The following is a 10,656-nucleotide window of genomic DNA, read 5'->3' on the forward strand; positions in this document are numbered from 1 at the left end:
TCACAGGGCACAGGGCTTTCACACACTATAAAATATTTAAGACTGAAATCCTCTTGTGATATCAGGCTGCAGCTTAAGTAAAAGCCACGCAACAAGTGTGGACTAAAACACAACTAGGCTTTAAGTATTCCATCCACACTCTAATGAGCATGAAAGCTCCCAAAGCATTGGGTTTTAATGACCCCAAATGTGATTCAGACGATTCCAAAAAGCTAAAAAATCAAATCATGCATAAAAGCCCACCAGGCTTAATATTATTATAGAATATTAAGATCTTTTCTTTAAAAAAAAAATCCCAAAGTCCTATCTTAAGGTAACTTAAGTCTTCCCTTGTAACAGTGTTCCTCTATGAAAATAAAACCCAAGGTGTCAACTTCTCTAACAAATGCTAAAATTATATAAGATAATTATATAATTATATAGTAATAATAATCTCTGGGTGGTGAGGTTAAATGTCCAAAATTTTTCTTTTTTCTGCTTATCCATTCATTTTTAACTCTTCTGTAATGAACTATTTCTAAATTACTTGTTTTCTAACTTTTAGGAGTCTTAGCTCCAAAGGAAAACAAAAACATGGGATGGTGGTAGCAAGAGGGCCCAAGGAGGTATGTGTTTTGTCCTGCTTTGTTTCAGGATGGGAGGTGAGAGCATCTTCATGTGCTCAAGAAAAAGAACCTATGAAATGGTTGAAATTAGAAGAGAGAAGGGTTAATTACATTTTTTAATAGCTGTCCTGGGAATATAAATTATATACAAGGGTCACCCATGTAAAGTGTACAATTCTATGGTTTTCAGTATATTTAGAATTGTGCAACTATCACCTTCAGATAATTTTAGAACATTTTCATCATTCCAAAGAGAAACCCCACACCCATCAGCAGTCAGTCTCCATCAGCCACCTCCTGCCCTCCCACCCCGACTCCCAGCCCTAGGGAACTACTAATCTACTTTCTAGCTCTATAGATTTGCCTATTTGGGACATTCCATATAAACACGATCATACAATACACAGTCTTCTTTCACTTGGCATCATGTTTTCCAAGTTCAACCATGCTGTAGCATGTATCAGTACTGCAGTCCTTTTTATTGCAGAATAATATTCCATTTTATAGATGTACCTCATTTTATCCATTATCAGTTGAGGGACACAGGTTGCTTCCACTTTTTGGCTATTATAAATAATGTTGCTATGAACATTTGGGGACAAGTTTTTACATGGACAGATCGTTTCAGTTCTCTGGGTTAGGTATCTAGGAACACAACTGCTGGGTCATGTGGGAACTCATGTTTAGCATTTTGAGGTACTGCCAGACCATTTTCCAAACTGGCTGCACCATTTTACACTCCCAGTAACAAGGCATGAGGATTCCAATTTCTCCACATCCTTGCCAGCTTGTTACTGTCAGTCTTCTGGACCACAGTCATCCTGCTGGGTCTGACGTATTTCCTAATTCGGGTTGTGTTTCCTGTTTCCCTGGTGACTAATGATGTTGAGACTCTTTTCATGTGTTTACTGGCCCTTCATATTTGAATAGAAATAGTTACTCAAATTCTTTGCCCAATGTTTAATTGGGTTGTCTCTTTTTATTACTGAGTCGTAAGAGTTCTTTGTAAATTCTGTATTCTAGTCCCTGGTGGTAACTGCATCTTAGTGAGGAAGAGATACTGGAATGTATGCTCTGTGATGACAAGACCTTGTTTTACTCACTGCCATACCCCCAGCACTGAGAGCAACGCCTGGCATACATCAGTAGGAGTTAAATAAATATTTGTGGAAAAGAGAGGGAGGCAGGAAAGTAAATTCCTAAAGAGAAAAGGTACGTTAAAAAGCACAGGAGAAAGGGAAAGAAGAGAGGGAATCTAACTTACAAAGTGCCTACTGTAGGCCAAGCAACAGGTTAAGCACTTCCCATCTTTTAATCCTCACAACAACCCTCTATGGGAGGTACTATGATCTCCACTGTACAGAAGAGGCAACTAAGGCTCAAAGGGAGCAACAGTTTGTAAGGTCATACTTGGTAAGAGTTGCAACAATTGTTCATGCTGTCTTTCTTCTATTGTTTCCTTTGTGGTGGTTCCTTTCCCTTGGACCTAATTCCTGGCAAGAGGTATGTGAAACAGTTCCTGTTGCTCACTGAGATCACAATTATTTCCACAATAATTGGATTCTATCATGAGCGAAGGAAAAGTGGGACAAGATGAAACAAACAATATGCAAGGAAAGATGCTCTCAAACAAGCCCATTATATTTTTACATAAATATTCTGATAGTGATGACAGCTTGGAGGAAATGTAAAGAAATACAGACCTCAAAACAACAAAGTTTGTGACTCTCCAAAGTCCTTCAGAAAGAAAAGCTTTTTAAGGATGCAGTTAAGGCTTTGCCATATGGGACTACCGTGGGTGGCAGGGGAGTAGTGTATAAAGAACTAAAACTCTTGGATTTTGAACTCAAATCATCATTGACCATTTGAGTGACTTTCTTCTCAACCAAATGACCTTTTGTAGGAACAAAAGGCATTTTTACCTGATAAGAAGTTGCTGCTGCTTTTTTTTTTTTTTTTTTTTTTGCTAGCATATTAGCAGTGAAGATGTGTGGAATATTAGAAGTAATAATCACTGGATGTTAGACCTAGAAAAATTGGGGAGATCATCTAGTCCGGAGATTTTCAAACTTTTTCAGCCAAGGAACTCACTGTTCAAACAAAATCTTTCAGAGAAGTCCAACATGCAGAACAGAGAAAGCTGGATGCTCCTATTGGAGGTTCCCATGGAGGAGTGGGTCTGAGAAGACTCTGGAGCACAGCCTGGCCGCCACTCCTCATTTACAGATCAACAGCTGGAGACCCAGAGAAGTTAAGTCACACAGCCTAATGCACACAGCCGAACCTGGACCTGTGATTCTCCATCCAGTCCTAACCACGCCACGGCGCCACTCTTCACTTCCTCAACTAAGGAGTTGGTTTTCCCGAGTCTCCTTGCAACTGGTACAGGGGGCTATTGTGGCAATTTTCATATTGTAATCTCATTCTCTGCACGTCAGTCTTCCACTAAATTCCAAACCAAAGGTCAACAACTCAGATCCTTACAGGGACCAGATGAGTAATGATCAGTGTGACATGATCCAGAGTGGCAACAGAAAAAAAGAAAAAGACAAACAAAAACATTCTGCCAGCCAAACAAATTATACAGCAACTGGTTTACAACTCCTGCATCTGAGTTTCCAGCTTGCCTCCACTCTTCCCACTCCCTTCTTCCCAAAACAAAAGCAACATGTGGGCAGGAGCCATGACTATTCACTCCTGTATTCCCAACTCCCAGCACAGTGCCTTGGTACAAAGTAAGTGCAATCAACAAATATTTGCTGAATAAATAAAATGAATGAGGATCTGAACTATATCTTTGCATCTTTGTACCCCTAGCGCCTAATTTACTGAACTGAAAGAATATGAGATTGTCAAAAGCTATTATCTAGGTATAAACCACAACTTTATAATTCTTCCAGTTTTCACTGTAAATGCAGATTTAACCATTAAAGAAAAGAATACCTAGTTTGTGTCCAGGCACAGTTCTAGGCTTTGGATGCCCAGTGGTTAGCAAGTCCCTGCTCACGTGGTGCTTATATTTAAAAATAACATTAACTCTTCACATAATAACATTAGCATTGCTAAATTTTAATTACACAATCCTGGAAAGTTACCTCAGATCAAAAGATGCTTTATTAATCAGACTGCAAAGTCCTTTTCTATTTTAACTTACATCCTCAAATAATTTACAAATGCCAAATATATTTAGATAATTGTGTCAATACCATGCAGGGTGTAGCATGCTACAGAGAAGACTAGCAGCATACCACATACCTCGGGTTTAAGAAAGAGAAGCCGACTGGCTGACAAACCTTTTGTCCCTGCAGGTTAGTAAGTAATCACAGGCTGAAACTCACCTGGAAATCAGCACCCTATTATACACATACACACATCCGAGAAAGGGAAGGGTGGAAGTATCAGGCAGGAAAAAACCCCTTAGAACTACTGCCTAACAAAACCAGGCAGGTATCTGTAAGAACCACATCATGTATAATTTTACAGAAAATAATATAGTGAATCATCACTGAATACATCAAGTTGAAATGCTTTTTGTGATTATATAAGTTTATTATATAATTCTATTTCTCCATTACCAGAGAAAATGCTTTAATCCCACTATAGAGAGAGAGAAAGAAGGAATTGTCATGAATAGATTTAAATTTTAAAAACAAATTTTGAATCGCAACTGGATGAAATAACCTTGTTCCACACCCACTCCCCATTGTGTTACAGGCATCCTCCATTTTCCAAAGCTCACTTTACACCAGTTTGCTTTTACAACCTACATTAGTACCTACTTTTGCTCACAAAAAGAAACCTAAAGAGGATTTTCGATTTTACAAAAAAAAGGCGAAAAGCAAAAATAGCGGGAAGCATTTGTTTTGCAGCGAGCCCTCAAGAGGATAGCGAGCACCCCAAGCAGTGACAGTGGCACCGCCAAGCTCCTTCCTCGCAACTATACCCAGCATCTCAGCATCCAGCCACTATAGCTTTGAACTGTGTCTGTGCTTTATCCTGATTTGCTCTGTGCATCCATTAGCAAGATGTGTCCTAAAGTAATTGCTTCTTCGCTCTATGCCATTTCTGCTTACAAAAGGTTTCACAGGAACGCTCTACATTCAGATAGTGGGGGAAACCTGTATAATAAAACAGCACTGATTATCAGTTTATGTGAACTCAGAGGCAAGCACCACCCCTCCAGGGATAATAATTCAAGAGACATTTCTAGGGTTGACTGTATAAATAAATTAGCATATATATTAGGGAAGGGGGTTATTCCTTTGAAAAGAATGAGCCAAGCTCTTTATTCTGATGGAAACCCTTGATTTCTGACAAGGAATCTGAGAGCACAAACATTTGTACAAAAAGCACCAGCAAACGTGGCTAAGAACTGCATTTAAGACGGTGATTACAGAGAACCTAGGCAAAGTCAGCCCTTTCAGAAAATTAACCTACAGCTTGCAGAGACCCAGGGATCCCAAAGGTAAAATTTAAACAACCAAATCCCAACATTCCAATACCACACTGTGGTTTATAACACATTTTCCAGTGTCAGAGGGACCTGTGTTCAAATACTGGCTTTATCGCTTATTAGTTGTGCCTCTCTGAACAAGGTACTTAATCTCTCCGATCCCTTCATTCGGCACTTTTTTACTGAGAGCCAGGCATTGTTCTAGGTGCTGGGAACACACAGTGAGCAGGACAAAGCCAGCACAGCCTCAGGGAGCCGGCACACCAGCAGTCACTTACGTGCAACGAGACAAATGCCAAGATAGAGAAAGTATACAGGGTCTAACGAGAGCACACAATTAGGGCCCCTAATCGAGCCTAGGCATGGATCAGAGAAAGCTGCCTGGGAGAACATCTCAACAAGACCAAAAGGAGGAGAAAGAGTTAGGCCAACATGTTCCTAGGAAGCACCGAGGCAGGGGAAATGGCTTAGACAAAGGCCTGAAAGTGAGAAAGCATGACTCTCGGGGAAACAGGAGGAAGCTGTACCAGCTGGACCACTGGGAGTGGAGGGAGTAGGCGTGAAATGAAGCTGGAGACACTTAACGGGCCCTAGAAACATACCAGAGCTTGGGTTTACCCTGAAAGCAATGAGCAAATGCTTGAAAAGTTTTGAGCAAGGGTGACAAAAATCAGGGCTAGCGTTCCAAAGAGCAGCAGCAGACAGTAGAGTTTAAGAGGAAGCGTTTTGAAGCTACACTGCCTGAGCTCAAGTCCCAGCTGTTACCTCGTTTCCTTCTCCTTAAAAATGCTGATAGAAGTACCAACTTCATAGGGTTGTTATGAGGTGTCACCAAGTTCATACTTATTTGTAAAGCATTTAGACCAGTGGATGGCACAGAGTGTTTTTTTAACTAAGCGATTTTAAAATTCTGGCTACAATGGATAATGGTTCAGGGAAAGAAGGTAGGACTGAAGATGGGGAGACTATTTAGGAAGATGCTGCAATAATCCAGGGGATGACAGTGGCAAAAATTATGCAGCAGCAGTGAGAACAGAGGGAAACTCATCAATTTAAGAGCTCGTTGGAAGGACTAGATGAAGAACTGAATGGGGGAAAGACGAAGCTGAGGTACGTGTCTAAGTGTTGGCTTAGGGGAATGGTGGTGCCATGTTCTGACGTGGACACAGGAAGAAGGGCAGGTTTGGGGGGAAAAGATAATGTCTTTAGCTTCTCCAAACGTGGATAACACATCTGCCTCACATGCCTCATATCTTCCATTTCAACTCTGTCCAAAGAGGCAACTCCCAAGCAGCAACATTTTAGAGTAGACAATCCTAACAAATCTGATGGTGTTGGAAGAAAAGCTCAAGAACTGGAGAGACCACACGCCAGGAGCCCTCTGCTGCTCCTAACACAGCAGTGGAGCTCTATGCCTGCTTGTTCAAAGAATGAATGTTGCTGAAACTAGCCTCGCCCATACCCTTACTAAATGTGATGCCTACTTAAAGCTTGGCCCAACACTTAACAGTACCTAGGGAGTAGAGAACAGAGCCTCTCTCACTTGCTTTGGTATCATCTGTCCAGGAGTTTAAATTTTTTTTTAATTGAAACTCTGCACCCACCAGTACTAACACCATCTTGCATTTTTATAACATTTTATAGTGTAAAGCCCACAGCACAGTGCTTCTATTTTTAACAGCAAAAGTCCTTAACAGGGACTAACAGAATGAAGTATATGGCATCCACACGATGGAGTCCTGTGTACCAGTCAAAAGGAGTGAGGAAGATTTCTATACTCCACTGCAGAGTGATCTCTGGGATTTAAGGTGAAATGAAGAATAGTATGTGTTTAAGAAACCGGAGGGACATGTAGTTGCTCATACAAAGGAGGAAAAAAATGGAAGGGTATCATTGACTAATAAATATTCTAACCTGTATGGGAAGGGTTGGAGAACAGAGATGGAAGATTTTTTCTCTGAATGTACTTGGTTTGTATGCATTGTCAACTTTATAACCATGTAAATATTTCACATTATAAAACAGGGTCAATCAAAAAGAAAAATGCAATCCCTAAAAACTGAAAACAAATATAACTAATTGTATATCAAACTGGTAGCAAAACCACACAGAGAATTATTTCAAGTGAATTTAAAACAGTAATTTGACAGCACATGGGTTGTGGGATAATAGCCTCAGGGCACAGAGAACCATAAAGAAATATTGAACTATTTAGTATTAGTCGTATTGCTACTGTTATTTTGAACATACACATAGAAGGACTAATGACACTTAAAACTAAGATTTTCAGCATAAGAGGAAAGAAACATAAATGGTAAATCAAAGAAATCAATTAAAAAAAGCTCACAATCTTAAATTTGGACTGGAAATATCAATATGAATTCATGATGTGTTTTTTTTCTTTCTGGTTCTGGCCACTGAAAACGTTTAGACATAATGACAACCCAGTGTGTATAAGTACTCCTAACACCCAATTTGCGGGTTTTACATACCCATACCGTTTTCCACTAAAAGAAAAACCAAGCTTCCTGTGAGAAACTGTCAGTTCCAGGCAAAACAAACAAAAAACTAACAAAACACGTAAGTGATGAGCTCTGGGCAGCTTTTAGGGCAGAAAGCAAGGAAGCGATGAAAAACAACTGGGTGATGCCAAAAAGACACAGGCCCAACTTGATCAGGCCCCCATCAGCCGAAGATGGGGTACAATCTGAGCACTGGAAGAATAATATGTGCAACAAACTGAAATAGAAAGATGTTTAAAAAAATTCATGAGTTCATAATGCAAAGGAGGGGTGGGGAACACCTTATTGAACACCTCTGAAAGTTGCCAGGACCCTGACTTATTCTGAAAACTGACAAAGGGAACAAATCAAGCATTCATCCTATCTTTCCGGCCTGATTTCTATTTCAGGGTATCCCAGAGTGTGAAAAAGTTCTTTATAGAATAATTGATACAAATACAGTGAGGAAAAGTTCTTTATAGAATAACTGATACTAATAAGCATAGGAGGAATGCTAAAAATAGAAAATAACCATTTTGTAACTCCAATGAAATAGTGGATCTAAGCATAATCACAAAAGGCTGCAAAAACGACTGATGGGCAGCTTCATAATGGATGAATCAAGCCATCCATGAATCCACTGATCAATCTTACCACTAAAAAAGAGAAAACTAGACAGTACATTCTCCTAATTTGGCTCAACAGCAATTGCAGAGTATCCCTAATAAGGTATTTTCAACTAAAAATAAAAAATTATACCTGAATCCAATTAACTCTCTAGATTTAATTACCGGTTTACAGGAAATAGCAGGATAGGATAGATAAGCATGTTAAATGACACCATAAGGATTTGGTGGGAAATATCTGCAGGAAAAATGGCCCAATTTCCTCAACAAATAAATCACAAGGGAAAATAAAAGGAAAGGAGAAACTGTTTTATATTAAAAAGAGACCTAAGAGATATATCCACAAAATGCATTGTTAGATTTCTTTGGATACTGACGTGCACAAACTAATTGTAAAAGGCCATTTTTGAAACAGCTTGGGGAATTTGAACATTGACTAGCAATTAGATGGTATTAAGGAATTTAGTTAATGTCATTATGATTGGTAATGTTGTGTTTACATTTTTTAAAATACAGTACTTCATAAAAAGCTCTTTTACAAACATTACCCTGATGGTGAACACCCGGAAGACGTCCAAAAATACTGGTTAAGATAAATGACAAGAGCAACACTTCCCGTAAACCTGTCATTTCACCCTCCCAAAATAAAAAGAGTAACCTTTGGTCTGTTATTCAAGTCAGTACCATGCCTCATCACCAATTTCAACCTCCTTCTCAAGGCTCATTATGCCTCTGTATTTCCAGACAAACTGAACTATTTGCAGCTCTTTGCACGGGTTTCATGCTTTCCTTTCTGCACGCCTTTAAAGGTCCTGGAATACCCCTCCACTGCATGTGTCCAAATCGTACACTCCTGAAGCCCAAAAGTTAGCTCCTATATAAATCCTTCATGGAATCTCCCATCAGAAGTCATTATTCCTGCAGTTCACCTTTGTCACCTATAACATCTGACTTTGTACTGTTAATTTTTTTTTGTTAAGTACCTACCATATTTACTGAACACCTACTATGTTTGGGGCCTGTGCTAGGATCTAAGTATGCTGCAGTGAATAGACGAACACTGTTTCTGACTACATTGATGTTACAGTCAAGTAAAGGATGACCAAAATTACACTCATTATGTAAGAAAGTACTCACAATTATGATAAGTGTTACCAAATTGAAATGTAGGAACTACAGGAGGCTCTCACAGAGGTGTCAGACACGACTGGACTCTGCCATATAAGTGCATGATTTACGGTTAATTACTTTAAATTAAAATTCACATGTGCACAATTTTTAACAATGCAGGTCTGGGAATGCTTAGGGCTTAAACACATAATGCCATCACCCGGCATACAGTCGGCCATCACTAAATAAGTTCGTTTTTATCCCCAGCAGCTGTGCCCATCTGAACAGAAACTGTGTTTGATTAGACTCTGGATCCTAATTCCCTAGCTTTTGGTCTGCCAAACGATACGAACCCAGTAAGAAATTCAGAAATAAGTAAAGCAGGAAAGAAAGCAAACTGCAATAAGAACACTCGGGATTTGCATCAGGAATCTCCCCGAGATGTGGAGTACCATTATTCCTATTTTACAGGTGAAGCAACTGAGGCTCGGAGAGAGGATGGGATTCAACAACATGATTATAAGAAAAGTCCCACACGCAGGACCTCTCCTCCGCCTTTCTTTCTCTTCCTGAACTCAGTTCTAGCCCAGGACCCGGGACGAGGGCGGCCGCTCTTCCCAGAAGGCTTTGCAGCGCCCCGGAGAACTCTGGGATACTAGAGGATAAACAAAGCCAAGGAAAGGGCCGAGACCCAGGCCGAGAGACTCCGTCCTAAGCCTGCCAAGTGCCGTTTTTATCCCTTTTGTGTGCTTACCTTTCCTGGAGCTCCCGCTATCGGGAGCCTCACTAACGCCCGCAAACGCGGGGAACAACGCCATGATCACAGGCCGCGCCGCCTTTTCACGCCACAGAAATGGCGCCCGAAGCGGAGGCCGGTAGTAAGGCCTTTGCGGTCGCGGTGCACTCTGGGAAGTGTGGTTTTCCTGCCGCTGCTCCGGGCTTGACCCAGACCGAGGGGCGGGGTGGGAAGAAAAGCGGTGAGGCGTGGTAGGGGCGGTAGGGGCGGTAGGGGCGGTAGGGGCGGTAGGGGCGGTAGGGGCGGTAGGGGCGGTAGGGGCGGTAGGGGCGGGGAGGGAGGGACCACTTCCCAGGAATCAGCACCAGGTGGCTTCTTTGGGAACCCCAAAACGCTGAGACTGGAGGTGCAATTGTTTAGAACAGAAATTTCCAAGAAGTTGGGATTCTGACTCCATCCTTGAGTTCACAACCATCGCTTCCTAACTGGGTCAAATTAATCAAACTCCCTAAGTTTTTGTTTGGATGAAATAAAAATTCACGGTTTAAAGCAAGATAAGAAAAATTTACACATAAAATATTTCTCTGCCCATTTGAGCCTCCCTCCCACCTGTCTAGTGTGCACT

General features: G+C 40.8%; 1 protein-coding gene across 1 annotated transcript in view; it reads right to left on the minus strand.

Annotated features, from left to right (window-relative positions):
* Window positions 1-10,113, minus strand: part of NRDE2 (NRDE-2, necessary for RNA interference, domain containing) — a 26,414-nt gene extending 16,301 nt beyond the window's left edge. Inside the window, exon 1 of the mRNA XM_032482901.1 lies at window positions 10,050-10,113. Within this exon, the coding sequence (XP_032338792.1) occupies window positions 10,050-10,113 (64 nt within the window). The remainder of the gene's footprint in view (window positions 1-10,049) is intronic.
* Window positions 10,114-10,656: the final 543 nt, after the last annotated feature.

Source organism: Camelus ferus, chromosome 6 (genome assembly GCF_009834535.1).
Source record: "Camelus ferus isolate YT-003-E chromosome 6, BCGSAC_Cfer_1.0, whole genome shotgun sequence".
NCBI lineage: Eukaryota > Metazoa > Chordata > Mammalia > Artiodactyla > Camelidae > Camelus > Camelus ferus.